This window comes from Papio anubis, chromosome 1 (assembly GCF_008728515.1).
Source record: "Papio anubis isolate 15944 chromosome 1, Panubis1.0, whole genome shotgun sequence".
Taxonomy (NCBI): Eukaryota; Metazoa; Chordata; class Mammalia; order Primates; family Cercopithecidae; genus Papio; species Papio anubis.
In genome coordinates, this window is record NC_044976.1 from 93,543,523 (window position 1) to 93,566,741 (window position 23,219).

Below are 23,219 nucleotides of genomic sequence, written 5' to 3' on the forward strand. Positions count from 1 at the left end.
AAACCCAGGTTTTCACCAGTCCACTAGGGCACTCCTTCCACAGGGTAGAGACTCAGAACCCCAGAACTTTAGAGATCATGAAACAGCCTCCCCTCATAATTCAGAATCTGGGGTCCAGAGGGCTTGAATGCCTCAACCAGGTTACACGGTGGGCAGAGCTCATTCTGATTCCCTTCCCTATCCTGCATCTTCTCTTCCCTTGCCCTTCTGAGCCTCCTGGAGGACAGACAGGTGTGTCACTTTACACAGTATGTCTACATGAGCTGCCCTGGGGTACCTTTTGGCGGAACTCTATGTAGATCTCCCCCGTCTCTTGGGCAGCATGGAAGACAGGCCCATGCTCATGGCGGCAGAAGGGTGAGGAACATTTGCATCCTGGAAAGTTTGGGGTCTCACCCTTTATTAATGGTAGCAAAGGCAACTGGGACTGTTTCCAACAACACTAGTTTAAAAGGTCAGCTGATCCAAGGAGTCACCATTTCTGTAAATCTGAGCCTTCTTTCACAAGTCTGAACCCATGTGGAACATGAAGCAACCCCTTTATGTTCTTTGTGCCTTCCTGTTATGACATGTTCTAGGTACACTGGAAATATGCTGAGGGAGACCGCCCAGGTTTTTAACTTTAAGAAATCCACCTTTGAATCAGCACATCCAGTTTCCTCATAAAGGAGGAAGCAGGTGACATGTGAATACACTGTGTTCTGATGAGCAGTGTTCGGATGTGGGGATCTGGCAGCTCAGGCTGACTCCTCCTATGCCCTCCCACTCACAGGTTAGTGTGTGCGGTGGACACCACGCTGCCTGGGCTAGGCCGGGCCAGGCCATCATCTGTGATCACAGCTAGGCAAGGGCTAGGTGGGGAGGTGCCTCAGAGTGGAAAAGGGAACTTTCCAACCTAAGTTGTCAATATTACCCCCAGTGCTCAAGAAATGTGAAGAGGATAGATTAGCTTCAACGTTTCCCAAATTCACTTAGTGTGGAAAATGAAATGAAACCATTAAGTAGCTCCTACCCCCAATGTCCTCTTCCCTTAGGATGGAGAGCAGGATTCTTTGGGGCATTTCTCTTTGTCTGGAACAGTTGTTGTCCGAGGGGTCTAATTGCCCACTTTGAAGTCCACGCTCTTCTAAGCAAGGCAGTGACTGTGGGCACATTCCTCAGCTGTCATTCTTATTTGTCCTAAGGCATTGAGACTTGTTGGAGGAAGGAAGTGATGATTGGCCAGAGACTAGAGAATGCATTCATAAAAAGAAAAAAGCATATGAAAGGAGACATGAGTCACTGTGGCTGAAGGAATACATGCCACTTTGATTTAACACTCACTAAGTCATGTCCTACTACAAGCAGGACTCCCATGATACCCCAGGCCACGACCACCTGAGTCTCATCTTTGAATGACTTCCACATGCTATGAAGAGCAGCCACAGATTCAGATGTGCAGATGATATTGTATCATGTCTCTCAACCTAATTTCTAACTTTGAGCTCTCATTCCACTGGACAGGTGGAAAACTTAATTTGTTATTCTTGAGCTATCCCCTCCTTGGGGATATATGAGGTTTCAGGTGTCCCCAGACATTAGTAGATATACGTTGCCCTTGAGACATCATCTTCCCATCTTTACGGCTCCTCAGGCCCAGCTTGGGAAGTAGGAATCTTTTACCTATGGTCACCCATGATCCTATCTGCCTTGATATGCTAGCACTAGGTGACCAACTGTCCTGGTCACCTAGAAGCCCCATGTCTCTGGTACCCCCTCACTCCCAGGCAAACCAGGAACCTGGGAGTGGTCATAGAAGAGCCTTGCCAGTTCTCCAAGCTGTATTTGAAAAAAAGGTGAGGGGCAGACCTGGACAAGACCCATAGACCTTTGTTTCCTCCTCCCCCAGCCCAGGAGAGTGTCATTTTCTAATGTGGGGCTGGAGGAAACCTGCACACTCGCCTGCTACTCCAAGGTGTTTGGTCTATATTGGGAAACCTCCTTCTTCACCTTTTCCCCTGGCAGGTAAGGGCTTAAAGAGCCCAAATTTTGGAAAACAAAAGCCAGTGAGAATTGAAGACTGGATGTCTTCTTGCCTCCACTCCCCACCTGGCCCCCTAACCTTAACTGGGGGAATGAGCACAGAGCCTGAGTCCTGCTTGAATGGGGAATGTGGAGAGAAGAAAAAGGAGAAAATACACAAGGGGGAGAAACAGAAGCAAAGAGAGCGAAGCCAACCATCGTACTTGTCTTAGGGGTGGCTGGACATTCCTCCTTCCATTGAGAGTCCCGTCTCTACAGACAATTGAAAAACAAGTTTGTGAAAAGTAGAAGAGGAAGGGGCTAAGAGAATTTTGCTTCATATAGCTTTCTTATCTAGGTGGGGTGAAAAAGTTCCCAAAAGTTTTGGCAAGTGGATCCAGGTTTGACAGTGTTTCAAGTGGTTTCCTCTTCCCTCTCTTGCCTTCTGTGGAATGCCTCAGTTGGCATGGGTGGGATAGAGAGAGCATTTGCTAGACTTGCATTCATCCCGGGAACGAGACAGCTGAGGTTGAATGACTTCATCAGGATGCACCCCAGTGCGAGTGGAGAGGGGCGCTCTGGGTGTGTGCCATGCCCACGTCTCGCTTCCATCAAAGCAACAACAGAGAAACTTGGTTAGGCCTCAAAGAACGCGAGGCTCCTGACCTCACTTAGTGCCCTGTCCCCAGTCCCCAGCCTGGAGCGTGGCCAAAGCAGACCTTCCACGTGTGTCCGTGGATTGAAGAATGAGTATGAGGACCCAAACAGCCTCAGTATCAGCCCTGGGTTCATGCTGCCTTCACACAGCTTTTTAACATATACCAAAAGGAGCAGGGAGGTAATAAAGGAAAAAGAAATACTCGCTCAAAGGAGCTGCCCTTTCTTGTTGGACCTGCTCTAACCACACTTAGAACTGACTGCAAGGGAAACTACTTCCTGAACAGAAGATCCAGTGAAGAGAGGAGGCTAAAATGGGAGGGACAAATAGTCTTTGAGGTTCAGAAAGAAAACATCTGTCATGCTACAAAGCCACAGTAATGAAAATGGTGTGGTGCTGGCATAAACATAGATACACTGTGCTACATAGATCTATAGACCACGAACAGAATAGGAAGCACAGAAATAATGCCTTGCATATATGGCCAAATGATTTTTGACGAAGATGCCAAGACCACACAATGGGGAAAGGACAGTCTCGTCAACAAATGATCTTGGGAAAACTGGATATCCATAAGTAAAAGAATGAAGTGGGACCCTTACCTTATATGGGAAAATTAAAATGAAGTAAAGACCTAAAAGACCTAAAACTATACAACTTTTAGAATAAAATACAGGAGAAAAGTGTCAGAACGTTGGATTTGGCAGTGACTGCTTGGATATGACACCAAAAGCACAGGCAACACAATAAAAAGTAGACAAATGGGACCACATCAAACTTAAAAACTTCTACACATCCAAGAAAAGAGAGTGAAAATCATCCTACAGAATAGGAGAAAATAACTGTAAACTATATATGCTAAGAAGTTACTGTAGAAAATACATAAGGAACTTCTACAACAACAACAAAAATAACCCGATTTAAAAATGGGCAAAGGACGGCCAGGTGTGGTGGCTCACACCTGTAATCCCAGCACTTTGGGTGCCTGAAGCAGGCAGATCATGAGGTCAGGAGTTCGAAACCAGCCTGACCAACATGGTGAAACCCCATCTCTACTAAAAATACAAAAATTAGCCAGGCGTGGTGTTGCATGCCTGTAATCCCAGCTACTTGGGAGGCTGAGACAGGAGAACAGCTTGAACCTGGGAGGCAGAGGTTGTGGTGAGCCAAGATCATGCTATTGCTCTCCAGCTAGGGTGACAGAGTAAGACTCCATCTCAAAAAAAAAAAAGGGTGGGTGCCGTGGTTCACGCCTGTAATCCCAGGACTTTGGAAGGCTGGGGTGGGCAGATCACGAGGTCAGGAGATCAAGACAATCCTGGCTAACACGGTGAAACCCCGTCTCTACTAAAAATACAAAAAATTAGTCAGGCATGGTGGCGGGCGCCTGTAGTCCCAGCTACTTGGGAGGCTGAGGCAGGAAAATGGCGTGAACCTGGGAGGTGGAGCTTGCAGTGAGTTGAGATTGCGCCACTTGTACTCCAGCCTGGGCGACAGAGCGACTCCATCTCAAAAAAAAAAAAAAAAAAAAAAAAAGGCAAAGGACTTGAAGAGACATTTCTTTAGAGAAGCTATACTAATAGCGAATATGAAAAGACACTCAGCATCACTAATCATTAGGAAAATGTAAATCAAAACTGCCATATATCACCTCACACCCATCAGGATGACCACTATCAAAAGAACAGAAAATAAGTGTTGGTGAGGATATGGAAAAGTTGGAACCCTGTGCACTGCTGGTGGAAATGTAAAATGTTGTAACTGTTATGGAAAACAGTATGGAGTTTCCTCAAAAACTTAAAAATGGGTCTGTGATACTATATGATCCAACAGTTCTGTTTCTGAGTGTATAGTCAAAAGAATTCGAAGCGGGATCTCAGAGTTATTTGCACACCCGTGTTCATCACAGCATCCTCTCAACGGTCAAGACGTGGAAGCACCCCAAGTGCCCTCAGCAGATGAATGGATAAAGAAAATGTGCTAGAGCCATACAGTAGAATATTATGTAGCCAAGTGTATTTCTTCTTTTCCTTAAAAAAGAAGAAAATCCTGTCATATAGTACAACATAGATGAACCCCAAGGACATTATGCTAAGGTAAATAAGCCAGTCACAAAAGGACAAAAACTGTATGATTCCATTCAGTACTTCCAATCATCCATACAGTAAGATTTCTCTCTCAGCCTCAATACTGATTCCATTCATACAGTTTGTCTACTTTTACTGTATTTGTCAAAGACAGTATTTTGCCTACTTTAGATACTTCAAATGCTGAATGTAGTAGTCAAAATACTGTCTTTGACAAATACAGTAAAAGTAGACATACTGTATGAATAAAATCATGCAGTATTTGAAGTATCTAAAGTAGTCAAAAATCATGGAAACAATGTTAAAAGGGCACTGGGGCTAGGGAGAGGGGAAATTAGTGTTTAGTGGTTATAGAGTTTCAGTGTTGCAAGATGAGAAAGTTCTAGAGATCTGTTGCAACAATGTGAATATACTTAACACTACTGAACTCTACAGTTAAAAATGGCTAAGATGGTAAATTGAATGTTCTACATTTTTTTTTAACGACAAAAAAAAAAAAGAGCTGGTGTGGTGGCATACACCTGTAGTCACAGTTACTCGGTAGGCCAAAGCGAGAGAATTGCTGGAGCACAGGAGTTCAACGCCAGCCTGGGCAATGTCACAAGACGCCATCTCAAGAGAAAGAAAAGATATATTACTACAGTGAATGTCTCTGAAGCAAATGCCTTTAAATTATAAACGTTTTTCTCTGCAAGGTGGACCAAGCTGTGTTACCAAACAATAGTTATTCCCAGCAGCCAGTGACTTTGGATTTCTGGCCAGGCTCTCTGTCACTAGGCCTTCCCCAAGCAGCCTGGCAGGGCAGCTCTGGCTTCCCCACCCCTAGGCTCCCCAACAGTGTGCTTGTGGAGGCGCATGCACCTGACTTGAAATGATCTCCCCAAAACATGGAACACATGAAAAACACGAATGTTCCAGTTTCTGCTCTCCATCTCTCTCCCACCATTTCCTCAGTTCAGGGCCTCAAATCAGAGAAGGCTGACATTTTCTTAAGAACTAATTGGCCAGACGCGGTAGCTCATGCCTGTAATCCCAGCACTTTGGGAGGCTGAGGCGGGCAGATCATGAGGTCAGGAGATCAAGACCATCCTGGCTAGCACGGTGAAACCTCGTCTCTTCTAAAACTACAAAAAATTAGCCAGGCGTGATGCCGGGCACCTGTAGTCCCAGCTACTCGGGAGGCTGAGGCAGAAGAATGGCGTGAACCCGGGAGGCGGAGCTTGCAGCGAGCTGAGATCGCGCCACTGCACTGCAGCCTGGGCGACAGAGCAAGACTCCGTCTCAAAAAAAAAAAAAAAAAAAAAAAAAAATTCTTCGGGCGCAGTGGCTCAGGCCTGTAATCCCAGCACTTTCAGAGTCCAAGGCAGGCGGAACACAAGGTCAGGAGATCGAGACCTGGCCAATATGGTTAAACCCCGTCTCTACTAAAAATACCAAAAAAAAAAAAAAAAAAAAAATTAGCTGGGCATGGTGGCATGCACCTGTACTCCCAGCTACTCAGGAGGCTGAGGCAGAAGAATCGCTTGAACCTAGGGGGCAGAGGTTGCAGTGAGCCGAGATCACACCACTGCATTCTAGCCTGGGTGAGAGAGCGAGACTCCATCTAAAAAAAAAAAAAAAAAAAAAAAAAAGAACCAACCTTCTAAAGTCTGTAAGTCCCATAGACATCCACTGAGTTGGCCCAGTATGCCGGGCAGCATGGTAAACATTTGGCATACACAGTCTCAGTTTATCTTCTCTAGGACTCTGTGTATTAGGTAGGTATTATCCCCATTGTACAAATGAGGAAACAGCCCCAGAGGATGAAGAGCATGTCCAGGGTGACAGCACTACTATGTGGTCATCCTCGTGACTCCAAAAGCTGTGGCCCCCTGGCTTTGCTGTGCTGCCTGGAGTTCCTTGCCAAGGCTAAGGGTAAGGAGGAGGAAACCAGGGAGTGGCGCTCACTAATAGCGACAAACCCATCTATGTCATCTTCCTTCTGAGAAAGCCTGAAGTCAGTAACAGCACAAGCACGGCATTCCCCATCCTCTGTGTTTCCCATGTCACAGGTCCACTGTTTAATTTTGCCCTCCAGAAAACCAGGCCTTGCTTCTGATTTGCTCCCTTCCACCACTGATTATGCACAGGTCAAATGGGAATAAAGGATGTAGCAGCACTCCAACTGGGAAAGAGCTTGGGGGATGAAGGTGACACTTCCACACGGTCCTCTAACTTGGACCTGCCTCTTCATTAGGAATCATCGTTCTGGTGGGCTTTCTCTGCAGAGTGCAGAGCTTTGCTGGCAGATCAATGAAGGATCAAGTCCAGCAAGATGCTGTTGCCTCATGTGGCCTTTCCTGAATTTGTGGGAGGACAAGGCTTATCTAACACAAAGAGCACTGGCTGTGAGCACCTGATTCCTGTTCCATCTTTGTCACTTCCTCTACCTGGTCGAGATTGCCAATTCCTCATTGGTGAAATGAGAGCATTTTTCTAGGTGATATCTAGGATGCCTTTTAATCCGCACATTCTGCTGAAAGAACAAAGGGATCAATCCATTGAATTTGGGTTTCATAGGAAAAAATAGTATTCAGAAGATATTCTTGGTTTACCAGAGCATCTTTCTTTATCTATTCAACAAATATTAGCCCCACAGAGAGGCCAGGGATCAGAAGGCATTTCAGCAGAGAGAACCACATCTGGGAGTGGAGGAACCACTGGGGCCTTCCAGGATGGTGTGAATGCAGTGGTCCACAGCAGGTGTGTGAAGGGGCAGGCACGGTGGCAGTGCTGCATACACCTCATTAAGAAACAAAGACTAGGCCGGGTGCAGTGACTCATGCCTATAATGCCAGCACTTTGGGAGGTCAAGTTAGGCAGACAGCTTGAGCTCAGGAATTCAAGACCAGCCTGGGCAATATGGCGAGAACGCATCTGTACAAAAAGCTACACAAAATTTGGCAGGTGTGGTGGCGCATGCCTGTATTCCCAGCTACTCGGGAGGCTGAAGTGGGAGAATCACCTGAGCCTGGGAGGAGGTTGAGGCTGTAGTGAGCCATGATTGAGCCACTATACTCCAGCCTGGGTGTCAGAATAAGACCCTGTCTCAAACAAAGCAAACAAAAACAACTTAGACGTAGAGACTTTCATCATCAAAGAGCCTATAAATGTTCAAAACCCTGGCAAAGTCAGAATAATGAAACTCACTAAAATCAGGATGCAGGAGAAAGCGTGAGAGGACTCATCTTTCTTATCTACACTGCCTAAACTTAAAACCCTATGTTAAAAAAACAATAAGTGCTCTAACTTCCTAATGTTTCAGAAAACTTTTTTAAAACCTACGTCTTGTGTGTGAAGGTGCAGTTTGCCTGAAATTTGGGTATTCCTTCAGTGTCAGTTTAGTTTCATTTTCTTTTGTTGAAGTCAAATGAACATTTGTCCTTTTATTTAAAGTACCACAGAGAGAGTGAGTTCATTACTGTAGCGCATGCTCAGTGTATCCGGCCTGCCTTTCTTCCTCTGTGTATATTCACAGAGGGGTGCTGGGGTGAGGGCCAGGCGATGTTAGCAGTGGTTATTTCTAAGGGGTGGGATCACAGTGACTTTCTTGCTTCTTTGTCTCTGTGTTATTTGATTTTTTTATGATAAGCATGGAAATAATAAAGCCATTCTAAAAATTAAGCAAAAAGAAAAGTTTTAAAAGAGCAAACAAAACAGCACAGCCCTGTTCCTGGCTTCATAGGCAGCTCTCATATTTGTCCTTCCTTCTTCCACCCCACCTCCCACCTGGCGGCAGCCCCAGGGGACTGGCTGGTTTCCCTCCTCACCATCTCATTGGATGTTTGTTTGCATCCTGGTGACCGGTGCATTCCTGAAGGGATCTGAACGGTGAATGCAGGGCCCTGGAAGGCCCAGAGGCTGTGCACTGCCTCACTCCACATATGTTTGTGATAAAAACAGGGCTCAAGATGAAACTGGTCTAGGACGGTTCCTGCCAGTTTTACTGTAGGTCCAAGGAAGGCCCCTGGATGTATGGGGATGTATCTGGACTCAGATTTCACTGTAATTTTTTTAGTTCTGAGGAAAGTATGAATGCCAGTGTTATTTATTCACTGTCCAGTGTCTCAAGTTTGTTTTAGTAGTTCTTGCTTTGAGAATAAATATCAGAATTCTGTGAGGAAGGCGTTCCAGAAATAAAGCTGGCTATTCATGGCATGGTTTTCGGCAAATACCTTCCCTCCACTACGGAGGGAAACTCTGTTTACCTTTTTGAAGAGTCGGCAGAAACCCAGATTCACAGTTCTGCCACCAAAAGAAGAAAACAGTTGAGTTCAGTGAGAGGACAGACTCAGCTGATGATGGACAAAGGGCTGAGCTGTGCTGGCTAAGCATTTGATTTCAGGAGTTAAAAAAACGCTCTTTCTATGTTAAAGCTACAATTAACATTCTTGGATAGCTCTCAAAGTAACTTAAAGAGGTAATCTAGATTTTCTCTTACCTAAAAGGACACTTAAATCTCATTTTCTTCAATAATTAGAATTTTCTATAAAATAAGGATAATACCAGCCAGGCGCAGTGGCTCATGCCTATAATCCCAACACTTTGGGAGGTCGAGGTGGGCGGATCACATGAGGTCAGGAGTTTGAGACCAGCCTGGCCAACGTGGTGAAACCCTGTCTCTACTAAAAATACAAAAATTAGCCAGGTGTGGTGGTGGGTGCCTGTTGTCCCAATTACTCAGGAGACTGAGGCAGGAGAATCAGTTGAACACTGGAGTACATTTGCGCCATTGCACTTCAGCCTGGGCGACAGAGTGAGACTCCCTCTCTCTCTCACACACACACACACACACACACACACAAAGGCGGCAGGGAATAATACCACCCACAGTGATTATTTCACTGAGTTGTGGTGAAAACAGATGAGATCTAATGAGATGATGATCTGAGGGTGGCTGGCCACGAAGCACAAACATAAAGCATCATGGAACGTTGGAGTTGGTGGATGTCTTTTCCAAGCAGCAAAGTGAGAGCCTTTGAGAAATGATGTGATTTGGTGGAAGCCGTTCCGCAAGTCTTTGGAGGCAACATGGCTGGAATCCAGCCTCTTTCCACTGAGCCATCCTGCCACATCCTCAGCTGTTTTCAATGGTGCATCTCACGAGAACACCACTTTGTTATTTTGACCTTTCTGGGAGAAAAAGCGCAAAGTACAGCTCGAAGTAAATGTTTTCCAGCATATGGGCCTGAACGAGTTAGAGGTCTACTTCATGGAAGACGGACACAACATCTATGACCTGCGTGGGACCGGGGGTACACTACCTCTCTGTGCTTTAGTTTCCTTAACTACCTCATCGGGTTGGAGTTAAGAGGACTAAATGAGTGAATGTGTTCGGGGAGAGGTAGCATAGAGCCTGGCACATAGTATGTGATAGATTAATGCCGTTATTATTTATTATTTACACACAAAAGTTGCACACCTGCCTAATGACTGCAAAAGAAAAAGGCCACAGATGGAAATTAGAAAGTTGTAGCTACCGTTAGGTCTGTGCCAAGGCATTTGGGATATATCACTAAGGCATCCACTGAGGTAGGGGTGGAGGGGAGCCAGAGTGCCTGGGAGGAGTTACTATTCCTAACGCTCCTATTTTCTCCCGAGAACTCACGGTCTTTGGGCCTAGCCCCTGGCTTATGACTGCTGGCAGGTTGGTGTGCTCAATGGCTGCATGGCCACACAGCATTTCTACCCAACTCCAGCAGAGCCCCGCAGGCTTTGTGAAGGTGCTTGGGGAGTCTCCTAGGCTTGAATAGGAAGGAGCCTTGGAAGGTGCAGAGCTTCGTGGCTCAGCGGAAGATGGTCATGAGGGAGATCTGACCTGAACTTCCCCAGGGCAGCCTGGGAGAGCTTCCAGAGGCATAGGCTGAAAATCATGAGTCCTCCTGAAACTTCCTTTCACTGCCTTTGCTCCACACTGTGTCAGCCCCACCCACCGAGGGCTGACCCCCCGACTCTTCCAGACCTGTTCCCATTTCTCCTCTGCTCGGGCCCCCCAGTGCCTGCTGGTACGCTCACGTCTGTGGCTCACATTGCTGGCTCCTGCTGCTGCCTCCTACCCTGCTGGAGACAGGCAACATTGGGGCCAGCTCACATGCCACTTCCATGAAGCCTTCCCTGATCTCTCCTGCTGGGCCTTCTCTTCCCCTCTCCCTCCAGCTTGTGGTTCTGCTCTTCGTGGCCCTCACATGTGCACTTGTGCTATGTATTTCATTGTTTTGAAGCCCTCACAGCCACACAGGGCCGTCCTCATTGTGTTCTTCCCCCAGTGCTTCTCAGCCACTTGGGACAGTCCCAGGTGACCAGTCCGTTAAAGTCTGAAAACTAATCCACCTGTACCTGGAGGGAGTCTTTAATCCCAAGCAAGGGAATGAGAATTGGGATCTAATATTGAGGTACCACCACCGCCAACTTGGCAATCCTTCCTCGTATCTATCTTGTGTGTTTATAGCTTCAATTTCAAGACAGAAATATCCACCCATCTGTTTTGTGACGCTAAAGAAGTATGCACACTGAATTTTGGGGATAAATCAAAAGCCGAATGCCACTACCTCCTGCTTACTTGTTTAAAGGTTAGCCTTTAGGATCTCTTAATTTCCACAACCAATAAAATGTGTTTCCTAATCCTTATTATGGCCAATCATTTCCACATATTGTTAGAGTCTGCAGATTACCTTGGCACGTTAATCCTGAGTTCTGTCATCCCAGGCAAATACAAATTCTCAGAACAAGGACTTAACGATGAAAATGTTAGTGCAATCCATCTTCCAGCTGCCTGACAAGCAGCTTCTATTCAGAATAAGTATAAATTAGCTAATGCTGAAGCAGCAGAAATGTTTAATCCCTATCCTGTGTCTTGAGTGATTCCTCCCTCCTCCCCCTATTCATTCAGATGTTAATTCTAGATCTCTGTTGCACTCAGGGTTGAATCTGGTAAATGCTAGTGGTGTGGTACCTGCAGGACGGCATATATAATTTCTCTATCAGAGTGGTTTTAATGCCCTCTTTCCGTGGGCCTGATACGTAAGAAAAGATAAATGCTTACAGGCCCCAAAACTCTTTGAAGTCAACACATGCATGAGAAAGTATAATATCTTTTTAACTTTTAATCATTTTAGCCAAAGAGCGAAATCTGTTTTTACTGCTTATGAGAGATGGTGCTAAATTAAATACGAGGCAGCGATCTGCAGAAAAAGTCCCCACAAAAACAGTGCTTCCCTGTGGGAAGCAAGAAGCGCTTTAGAAAGTTTAGAGCCGGGAAGTGATGGGGTGGTGGGGTGGTGGGCTGGAGACGGCCTGAATGAAGAGAGGAGGCAGAGACAGAGGCTGAGCGGCACATGGTGGAGTTGCCGTAACAAAGTAAGATGATGCTGGGGACTGGCATGTGGTCTGAAAAGCCCTTTCCTGGATCCCTGTGGGTGTGAGGGATTAAAGCCTACAGGTAAAGCAACCACAGGCCCCTGCCACACCTCCTCAGGTGCTTAAAGAGTTGCTTCTGTGTTCCCAGTTGTAAATGAGATCATCTTTGGTGATGTCTGGATGATAATAACCACTCTTTATTACACATTTTCTGTGTGCTTTACAGGGAGTATGTTCTTTAATCCTCCCAACATCCCTTTGCGGTAGGTGCTGTAAGTCATTTTATAGATGAGGAAATTGAGGTCTTAGAGAGGTTAGATCGTTTGTCCAAGACCAACAGCCAGGCAGTGGTAGAACTGGGTTTTGAGCACAGAGACAGTCTGGCTACAGAGCCTGTGCTTACCGTAACCACCATGCTTTTAAATAGCAATTTTTCCTAATGAAAATTGATAGTGTAATGTCCAGAAGGTTAGAATTAAAAAAATAAAAATAAAAAGGTCTCTGTCTCATGGATTCACCAGGGGACCTGGGGGAAATGCCCTTGATCTTGGTTTCCAGTCTGTAAAGGAACAATTATGCCATTCTTCACCCACCCTTCCTACAGATGTGCTTTGAGGATGAATGAATAGATTGGTCATCAGGGCTTTGAAAACCCAAGATGATTGAAGATGCCTAGTTAAATAATATAAGTAAATGAGTTTCCACATCCCTGCACAAGGCTCAGGCCCCCAAACTGGAGCAGCTTTCCAGCAAGAGCTGGTTTGAGATTTTCAAAGCAAATTTCACGCACATTCTGTGTAAGTCCAAAACCAAAAGTTCCTTGTGGAATACTATTAAGGCATTTTTGCAGGAAATCCATCTGATGTCTGACTGAAAATCTCTAAGGCAAGCATGGTGCCCTTATGGGATATGGTTTCCAGCCTTTTGTCTTTTTTTTTTTTTTTTTTTGACATGGAGTCTTGCTCTGTCGCCCAGGCTGGAGTGCAGTGGCGCGATCTCGGCTCACTGCAACCTCTGCTTCCTGGATTCAAGTGTTTCTCCTGCCTTTCCAGTAGCTGGGATTATAGGCGTGTGCCACCATGCCCAACTATTTCTTTCTGTATTTTTAATAGAGACATGGTTTTACCATGTTGGTCAGGCTGGTCTTGAACTCCTGACCTCATGATCTGCCCCCAACCCCAACCTCCCAAAGTGCTGGGATTACAGGCATGAGCCATCGCACCTGGCTCAGCCTTTTGTCTTTAAGAACTAAACATTCTTCTCTTGTTGGCCTTGAAGTGGGAGTTTGGTAAACTGGGTCAGTTAATTCCGCTCTCTTAATCCTATACTTGTTAGTGGTCTTCATCTCTTCCACTTACTCTATTAGGCCCCGCACCATGGCAGGCTGATTACTGCAGTAGACTCCACACTGATTACCTTGTGATGTGTTTGAAGGGGTGTACAAAAGGGTTAATTTGTATATCATGAAACAAAAAACTTTCATCCTTTATCCAAACCAAAAGGAATGACAACAACCCAAGTAGGTAGTATTCTCGTGTATTTTCCCAGGAAAGTTTTAAATTCTTGTTGTAATCTGCAATGCAAGTAGCATTTTTAAAGATTTCAAGAGGCATAAATGGTCTTGAAATGTAGTCATAAAGGGAAGGTATTTTGGAAAAAATGACCTGAGAAATCATCTCATGTGAACATAAATCACACACACACACACATTTGTAGTCTTTGATATAGTAATCTTGTTTCTGAGAATGTATGCTTAAGAAATTATCCAAAGTCAGGAAATCAAGAGTTCATCGCATGGTTGTTATAAGAGCAAAACATTTGAAACAGTCAACATGTCCCAGCTACACACAGGCACGTACACATGCACATATGTGCATCCCAGAATATGCATTAAAATTAAAATTATAAAAGCCATGTGGTAACATAGAAATGCTTATTATACAAAGAAAAAATATATATAATCATGACACCATACCAGTTACACTGTATATTTTTTATTTCTAGCTTTGTTTTTATTTTGAGACAGAGTTTCGCTCTTGTTGCCCAGGCTGGAGTGCAATGGCGCAATCTTGGCTCACTGCAAACTCCGCCTCCCGGGTTCAAGCAATTCTCCTGCCTCAGCCTCCTGAGTACCTGGGATGACAGGCATGCACCACCACGCCTGGCTAATTTTGTATTTTTAGTAGAAATGGGGTTTCTCCATGTTGCTCAGGCTGGTCTTGAACTCCTGACCTCAGGTGATCCGCCCGCCTTGGCCTCCCGAAGGGTTGGGATTACAGGCCTAAACCACGGCGCCTGGCCTATTTCTAGGATTTCTATTCAGTTTGTTGTCTACTCTGCCTCTTCGTTTTTCATACTGTTCTGTTTATTCCTTATGGTTACTGTTTCTTTCACTATTTTCTTAGTACCTTAAACATAGCTCCCTAAATACTTTTTTTCCAGGTCGTTCTCAGGGTACAGATTCTGTTTGTTGTGCTGTTCATTTCCATGGGTCCTCTGTAAAATTTTCCTGTGAGCTCCTCATCTTCTCCAGTGGTTGTTACCTGTAGGACTCCACTATTCCCTGGCCTGGGAGGTGGCGATGTTGCTTTGCCTTTGCAAAACCCTAGGATTTTAACAGTCCCAGGCACGTAGTGGATTTCTGTACCATCTTCCTGGAATGGCTGACTGAGGTTGAACTGAGTATGAATCCTGAATTTGTTGAAAGAGTTCGCTTCCCTAATTGCATGCCTGTTGCACCTTTGGGTTCAGCTCTCACAAACCATTAGATCCTGCTTGCTTTCTGGGACCTAAACTTCCTGCCCTCAAACTCTGTTGTGCATTAAAAAATAATTTATTGCCAGGCATGGTGGCTTTCGCCTGTAATCCCAGCTACTCAGGAGGCCGAGGCACAAGAATCGCTTGAGCGCAGGAGGCAGAGGTTGCAGTGAGCCGAGATGGCACCACTGCACTCCAGCCTGGGCAACAGTGTGAGACTGTCTCAAAACAAGCAAACAAAACCCTTATGCTTTACCCATCATTTCCACATGTTTGTAGTGGGATATTCATATTAACCATAAGTACCTATTTATCTTTTCTATCTGCTGCCACTATATGAAAATATATATGGGTATAATCAGACTGGAAAGGAATTTGAAAATGGTATTTTTTTATGGGTAGAGAGAGTAGGTTTATTGTAACTCTAGTTTGCAAACACTCTGTATTAATATATTGCCTTAAAAATATAATTATAAGAGGCCAGGCGCGGTGGCTCAAGCCTGTAATCCCAGCACTTTGGGAGGCTGAGACGGGTGGATCACGAGGTCAGGAGATCGAGACCATCCTGGCTAACATGGTGAAACCCCGTCTCTACTAAAAAATAACAAAAAACTAGCCGGGCGATGTGGCGGACGCCTGTAGTCCCAGCTACTCGGGAGGCTGAGGCAGGAGAATGGCGTGAACCCGGGAGGCGGAGCTTGCAGTGAGCTGAGATCCGGCCACTGCACTCCAGCCTGGGCGACAGAGCAAGACTCCGTCTCAGAAAAAAAAAAAAATATATATATATATATATATATATATATATAATTATAAGAATTACCTTTTAAACAATTCTCTTCTGTTTCAGAATGCATATACTACAACTGCTATTAATGGGACAGATTTCTGTACGTCAGCAAAAGATGCATTCAAAATCTTGTCCAAGAATTCAAGTCATTTTACATCTATTAACTGCTTTGGAGACTTCATAATTTTTCTAGGAAAGGTGAGATATCTTGACTAAATAAATAAAGGAGCCTGGGATTCTGAAAATTAAGCCACACAACAATTGGTTTGAAAGGGAACTATATTTCTTGAGTACTTACTCTGTAGTGGACTCTGTGCTTCCTTATCTCATTTAATCCTCAATCCCATGAGGTATCCCTATTTTGCAGAAGAGAAAACGAAGGTTTAATAACCTTTCCAGGGTTCTACAATAGGTAGAGCCAGAATTTTAATCCTACTCTTACTCTCTTACCTGTGATCAGTTCTACCATTCTGATTCATTCTTTTTCAGGTCTAAAATGAACATACTACTAACCTCAGAAAATGAATGTTTGTGGGTTTCTCAATAAGAATATATGGAAAGAGTATTGAAACCTGGACTGGGCAAGGTGGCTCACATGTGTAATCCCAGTATTTTGGGAGGCTGAGGCGGGAAGATCACTTGAGGTCAGGAGTTTGAGATTAGCCTGGCCAACATAGCAAAACCCCATCCTTACTAAAAATACAAAAATTAGCCGGGCGTGGTGGCAGGTGCCTGTAATCCCAGCTACTCGGGAGGCTGAGGCAGGAGAATCACTTGAACCAGGTTGCAGTGAACTGAGATCATGCCACTGTACTCCAGCCTGGTGACAGAGCAAGACTCTGTCTCAAAAGAAAGGGGGGTTTTCTAAAAAAGTTTTAAAGTGAATAAGCTTATTTTGGTGTTAAGTGAAAAAACAGAATAAAAAGTTTGTGAGATATTATTACATTTATATGAATACAAAAGCTAGGCACAGATAAAATAACATATAACCTTCCTACCCACCATTAACTGGGTTTCCTTTTGATACAGCTTTTCATTTTTTCCTCTATTTCATTCTGCCAAAATTTCTGACAAGCATTCTTTACAATAGTGCACACACACGTTGCACACATGAACGTATATTAAAGCATTACTTGTAACTGACAACAACATCTAAGCAACTGATTCATAAAGATTTTCAACAAACTCTTCTTTTGCACAGGTGTTAGTGGTGTGTTTCACTGTTTTTGGAGGACTCATGGCTTTTAACTACAATCGGGCATTCCAGGTGTGGGCAGTCCCTCTGTTATTGGTAGCTTTTTTTGCCTACTTAGTAGCCCATAGTTTTTTATCTGTGTTTGAAACTGTGCTGGATGCACTTTTCCTGTGTTTTGCTGTTGATCTGGAAACAAATGATGGATCGTCAGAAAAGCCCTACTTTATGGACCAAGAATTTCTGGTAAGCAAACATTTCATTTCCAGTTGCAATGTCCATGCTCGCAATCTCAGTTTTGTAAAGCTGCACACACAAAAGAGGCTCATATCCAGCCTGTGTCTTCTAGAGGGCTCTGAGGCTTCTACTACCCCAGAGCCTGAAAGTGGGATTTGGGCTGAACTCTCCAAGGCTGAACCCACTTCCCTTTCTGAGAACCTTCTCCCTGGAGAAGTGAAGCTGAACAAAAATGCTGATCAGATGGATTCCTAAGTAGCAGCAGCACTTCTTACTCTGGGCAGAAGATGTCCTGAACACAGTAGTTCAGGTCCCTTTGGTGCTCGTGGCATGATCTAGCCTTGTGGGTGGTCTAGAAGTTTAACAGTTGATCTTTTTCTAAAGCATTTTTGCATCTCCAAGCATGATGTTCATACCCACTCTATTAGAGAGAGCACACTTAAGTGCTCTTCTGTGCCAGTATTGACAGATCTGCAATTCTCGGGCCCTTTATTAACCCAGGCACACCAGTGTGAGAAAAGCCACACCCTCAGCGGAGTGCCCATACTGTTTATATCTGGAAGTAGCAGGCAGCTGTTTGCAACAGCCTTTGCAACACAGTTGTTGCCTATTTGCCTTATCCTGGGTAGACAGGGATATTTTAACAGCTGAATCATGTCTCATCTCTTTTCCTTGTCTGAGTTATAGATTTTCATACTTTTCTTTCATTCTGTTGCCATTAAAATTAGGTGTTCAAGCCCTTTTAGCTTGAAACAGAGCATTGAATGCACTCTTTAGTTCAGCAGCCACTCAATTTTTTAAGAACCACTTCCACAGTTTATAATTAATGTATCCTCATCCTTCTCCATATAAAACATAAAAATACAATTTTTACTTCTTTTTTTTTTTTGTGGAGACAGTTTTGCTCTTGTTGCCCAGGCTTGAGTGCAATGGTGCAATCTCGGTTCACTGCAACCTCCACCTCCTAGGTTCAAGCGATTCTCCTGCCTCAGCCTCCCAAGTAGCTGGGATTACAGGCATGCACCACCACGCCTGGCTAATTTTGTGTTTTTAGAACAGATGGGGTTTCACCATGTTGGTCAGGCTGGTTTTGAACTCCTGACCTCAGGTGATCCACCCGCTTCAGCCTCCCAAAGTGCCGGGATTACAGTTGTGAGCCACCACACCCAGCCAAAATACAATTTTTACTTTTTACTTGTTTATTGACTTCTTTGTATGTACTCTAAGGAAAGTGTTTATGATGGTGGTATGAAGCTAGCCAGGTCCCCATCCCCTGATTTACTTTTCCAATTAAAAATCCACCTTGAAGTCCCGGCACTGTGGCTCACGCCAGTAATCCCAGCACTTTGAGAAGCCGAGGCAGGTGGATCACATGAGGTCAGGAATTTGAGACCAGCCTGGCCAACATGGTGAAACCCTGTCTCTACTGAAAATACAAAAATTAGCCAGGCGCAGTGGCAGGCGCCTGTAATCTCAGCGACTTGGGAGGCTGAGACAGGAGAATCGCTTGAACCTGGGAGGTGGAGGTAGCAGTAAGTTGCGATGGTGCCATTGCACTCCAGCCTGGGCGACAGAGGGCGATTCCGTCTCCCTACCCCCCCCCCAAAAAAAAATCCACCTTAAAACTTACCCCCTAAAATAGTTGTTTCAACAGGAGAAACTTTCTTAAGGATCCATTTATCTGAAATTTAAGGCCAAGAACTTGTAAATGGTTATCATTGGGACTCAGAAACCGATACTCCAGAATATGGCACTTTGACTCTGACCTTCTCCCAAAGTGCAGGATGAAGCTGTCATCTGAATGAAATTCCCTTATCTGCCTAAAGTCCAGACCCACCAAAGAAAAAAACAGCCTCTGGCCCCTTCCCTGAGTTTTCCATTAACTGGACTTATATAGCAGAAACAAAAACTAACTTCAGTCAACATGCCTGGACAGACTTGTCACAAACCACTGTCTGCTCTGCGGGCCCAACAGACTTTGTCCCCGGCCATTAAGTATCCTTCAAGCTCATTAAACTCCCCTAAAAGTAATTTACCACCCCCTAAAAATCATCCACACTTCCCCATCCCCATTTCATGGTTAGACAATCACTCTGTGATTCTCCGCTGTGCTTGCTAATTTATATGCCATTTCTCCTGTTAGTCTGCCTTTTGTAAGTTAATTCTTCAGCAAACCTTCAGAGGGCAAAAGAGAAGTTTTCCCTTGGCCCCTACATTATCAACAGTGCAGACACATTAATACTCATCTAACTTGTTCTTTTGTTTCAGAGTTTTGTAAAAAGGAGCAACAAATTAAACAATGCAAGGGCACGGCAGGACGAGCACTCATTAAGGAATGACGAGGGAACAGAACTCCAGGCCATTGCGAGATAGATACCCATTTAGGGATTTGTACTTGGAAAATGTTTCTTTCTAAAGAACCATTTACAGAATAGAAGACAAGACCACTCGAGAAAAGTTAGTGGGATTTTTTCTTTTTTAAAGAAGACCTAATAAACTATTCTTTCTCATTGTCTGTGTCATTCTTGTTTGACCAGGTAACAATACTGGAACCATATTAGTTTACCACCTTTTTTTGGTACAAATTAGGACAGAAAAACTCTCTTAAAACCATGTTTATATGCATCAGTTTAAAAAGTACACTATATAAGAACTGAGGCAAGTCTGTAAGTGCATAACTAATAAATAAACCTTTTTAAGGATTTTGTTAGCGGAAATCTCTGGAATTTTTTTTTTTTTTTTAAAGGGACAGTGTCTCAGTATGTTCCCAAGGTTGTAGTATAGTGGCGACACACAGGTGCCATCATAGCTCACTGCAGCCTCCAACTCTTAGGTTCAAGTGATCCTCCTGCCTCAGCCTCCCAAGCAGCTGGGACTACAGGCGTGCCACCACGTCCAGCGTGGAACGTTGCTCTTATACAGGGTAGGACACTTCCCTACTCATCCAATCCTGGAAATATGCTGAGTGGATTCACTTTTCAAAGTACAGTTCTTAGATTTGGTGACAATAAAAGCCCAAAGTGTAAACTCTGACATTAACTACCACCTGAACTGGGCATGTACAGGACAGGCAGGAGTGTCACCAATGATTTAGTCGGTGCACATGCTCTTCCTTTTTTCTGAATACTCTTCCTCCTCTTTGCTAATGGCAAACTCCTACTTATTCTTCAAAACCCAGCTCTGATAGCATCATGCTTCTGCAATGCCTCTGAGCATTACTTGCCCTCTCTTCTGTCCTTTTCCTCCATGCTCTGATATGACTGTGAATCCACTTTCTTTTTTTTTTTTTTTTTTTTTTTTTGAGACGGAGTCTTGCTCTGCCGCCCAGGCTGGAGTACAGTGGCCGGATCTCAGCTCACTGCAAGCTCCGCCTCCCGGGTTCACGCCATTCTCCTGCCTCAGCCTCCCGAGTAGCTGGGACTACAGGCGCCTGCCACCTCGCCCGGCTAGTTTTTTGTATTTTTGGTAGAGACGGGGTTTCACCGTGTTAGCCAGGATGGTCTCGATCTCCTGACCTCGTGATCCGCCCATCTCGGCCTCCCAAAGTGCTGGGATTACAGGCTTGAGCCACCGCGCCCGGCCTTGTGAATCCACTTTCTATTTGTTATGTCTCGCCACCAGATCACATTCCATGATGGCACACACAATTTATCTCAGAAATCCTGATACACAAGCACTCTTACGGCAGACATTCTGCAAGAAGTGGTTTTCAACCACAGCCCCACCTGAGAAATTACCTGGAGACAGATTTTTAAAAATACCTCTGCCCGGACCGCAGAGATTTATGTAGATGGGAGTGAGGGGAAGAGCTTTTCCTTTTCAAACCTCTAACCAAATAGAAACATTTTAACATGTTGATTGGCAGCCTCATGAGAATCAATCTGACTTAAATGGCAGGGCAGGTAGTGTGATATAAGGCTTCCGTCCCCTAAACTTTGAAGAGTCAAAGATGACAAGGACAGCCTGAGAACTCAGGTCTATTTTAAATGCAATGACTTTTTTCTTAAATGCCACCATTGAATTAGCTTGACTCCAATAGTTTCCTTTACAAGCAGTTTCCCAGAAGCATTAAACCTAGTCATTGTGACATGATGAGCTAATAGGCTTCACTTTTGTGGGCTCGTCAAAGCATGTCTCTCGCAAAAAATGGACGGTTTTCGCCCCCAAACCTGATAGATCCAATCCTATCAGAAGACATGGCTTGGCTGAGACAATGTCGGAAAGTGAGAGTTACTAAGTTTCTTTTAGTGACTGCATTTTTGTCACTATGACACCTAGTTATTGTTTGTCCTTCCCTCTGTCAGGACTGAAGGTTTATGTTTCACCATAAACCGTAGCTTATTATCAAGCAGCACATCCTATGGCTGACCTAGCATATTTCTTATTCATATTTACCCTAAGATAGGAAAATTCCCCACTGCTCATATCAATATTCCTAAAAATTATTTTAAGATTATTCCAAGTTGAATTTAAGATGAATCTGGGCCAGCTAAGTCACAGTGAAATAAGCAAGGGTCAGAAAATGATTTGAATCCTGTCATTTACTATGTGTAATGGTTTCCTAAGCCTAAATCTCCTTAAGCATAGAGTGCAGTGTTGTGTGGAGTAAATAAAATGTTAATGTACCTTGTAACAGTACCTAGGAAAAAGGTACTTAAAAAAAATCTGACCCTACCTATCTAGAAGCTAGCCAGAAAATAATCAGCCTGTGGTTCATATGAATGTTCAAAACAAAATATTTATTTATAAAAAATACAATGGGATAAGTTTATGCTGAGAAATGCAGCAATAAATACAGTTGAAGAAAACAGAGCAACTCTACATTGATACATTGGCACAAACAGGAAGAGCAAATGCATCACCCAGGCCTAAATGTCCACAGGCCACTTTTGTACATGCTCCTTTAGAAACACCACTCTGAAAAGATCTTGTCCACTAGGTAAGAGAATGAGTACACATATAATCACAAATGCACACTGATCATGACTTTATTTAAAAATTAGCAAACAATACTGTAGAAACATTGATATGTAAATTTCTAAAATGCTGCATCTTAAATTTAGTTGGCAAAGACCACATTTAGCAATAAGCATGAGTTTAGTCTTCCATGTAGAAACCAGATACACTAAACTGTAAAAAAAAAAAAAAAAATAGTTTCTATTGTTTGAAAATACCAGTTTAATATAAGATTGTAAAAATGCATAGATTTTTGCATACAAGAACTGGCTGTACAAGAGTACTCCCCTTTCACAGTATTCCTTTTTACTTCATATGCGAGTTATTGATTATGCTGTAGGATTTAACTATTACAGCACTAAAAGGCAACTATTGAGGGAAGAGGCAGAAAAAGGAAAAAGGAATGTATGTAAGGCAATTTTTCTTAAAAGTACAATAAGCTTAATAGTGTTTTAGGAAGACAAGATAAAAATTACTCAAGGCTAGCTTGGTTCTCACTGAATAAAAACAATGGACTAAATACTGCGCTCCTTCTGTGTGGATCTAATAATCAATGCCTTGGTCGCTATATTGGTAATCTCTGGGGTAGTCATCCTGGTACTCGCCATGATACTCATCGGGGTATTCTGCCTGATAATCACTATCACTGATTTCCGAACCATTTGTTCCTGTTCCTTGGCTTCCGTTGTGAATGACAGGTTCTGTAGGAGCAGCACAGTATTTGGGATCATATACTTGCCGCCCAAGCCCATACACACTCATTCCTTTCTGGGAAGCAACTTTGTTGGTACCCATCTGTAGGGAAATTGTCGAGTTGTCCACCGGCTGTAATGTTAGCTTCTGATCATAGATGTCTCTTCTGGTACCTGGTGCTAACATCCCTGCCTGGTATTAGAACATAGTATAAAAGTTAAAACGGCAGCTAGAATCTACTCTTGTGAATAATTTATAGATTATAGAATTCACACTGAATATGAACAGCAGTACATGAACTTTCATTTGGTTCAGGGGTAAAGCTAGCTTAACCAAAATATCCTGATACCGAATCACTTCCAGGAAGCAATATTCATTGGCTTTTGAGCTAGGTGAGACCTTTCTTCAAAATCCTTGCTCTGCTATAAAATTACTATGTGGCCTCAAACAAGTAAA

General features: G+C 43.9%; 2 protein-coding genes across 5 annotated transcripts in view; one reads left to right on the top strand and one right to left on the bottom strand.

Annotated features, from left to right (window-relative positions):
• The window catches only part of SLC44A3 (solute carrier family 44 member 3), a 75,416-nt gene extending 55,791 nt beyond the window's left edge, over positions 1 to 19,625 (top strand). For all 3 annotated transcript variants that reach the window (XM_031651024.1, XM_031651022.1, XM_031651023.1), the window contains exons 13-15: positions 15,746 to 15,883; positions 16,887 to 17,123; positions 19,383 to 19,625. In XM_031651024.1, coding sequence (XP_031506884.1) covers positions 15,746 to 15,883; positions 16,887 to 17,123; positions 19,383 to 19,487 — 480 coding nt within the window. In that variant the 3' untranslated portion in view covers positions 19,488 to 19,625. The remainder of the gene's footprint in view (positions 1 to 15,745; positions 15,884 to 16,886; positions 17,124 to 19,382) is intronic.
• Positions 19,626 to 21,832: 2,207 nt separating this feature from the next.
• The window catches only part of CNN3 (calponin 3), a 30,533-nt gene continuing 29,146 nt past the window's right edge, over positions 21,833 to 23,219 (bottom strand). The window contains exon 7 of one of the 2 annotated variants that reach the window (XM_009213299.4): positions 21,833 to 22,955. In XM_009213299.4, the coding sequence (XP_009211563.1) occupies positions 22,614 to 22,955 (342 nt within the window). In that variant the 3' untranslated portion in view covers positions 21,833 to 22,613. The remainder of the gene's footprint in view (positions 22,956 to 23,219) is intronic. The other variant, XM_003892230.4, reaches the window with a different exon arrangement.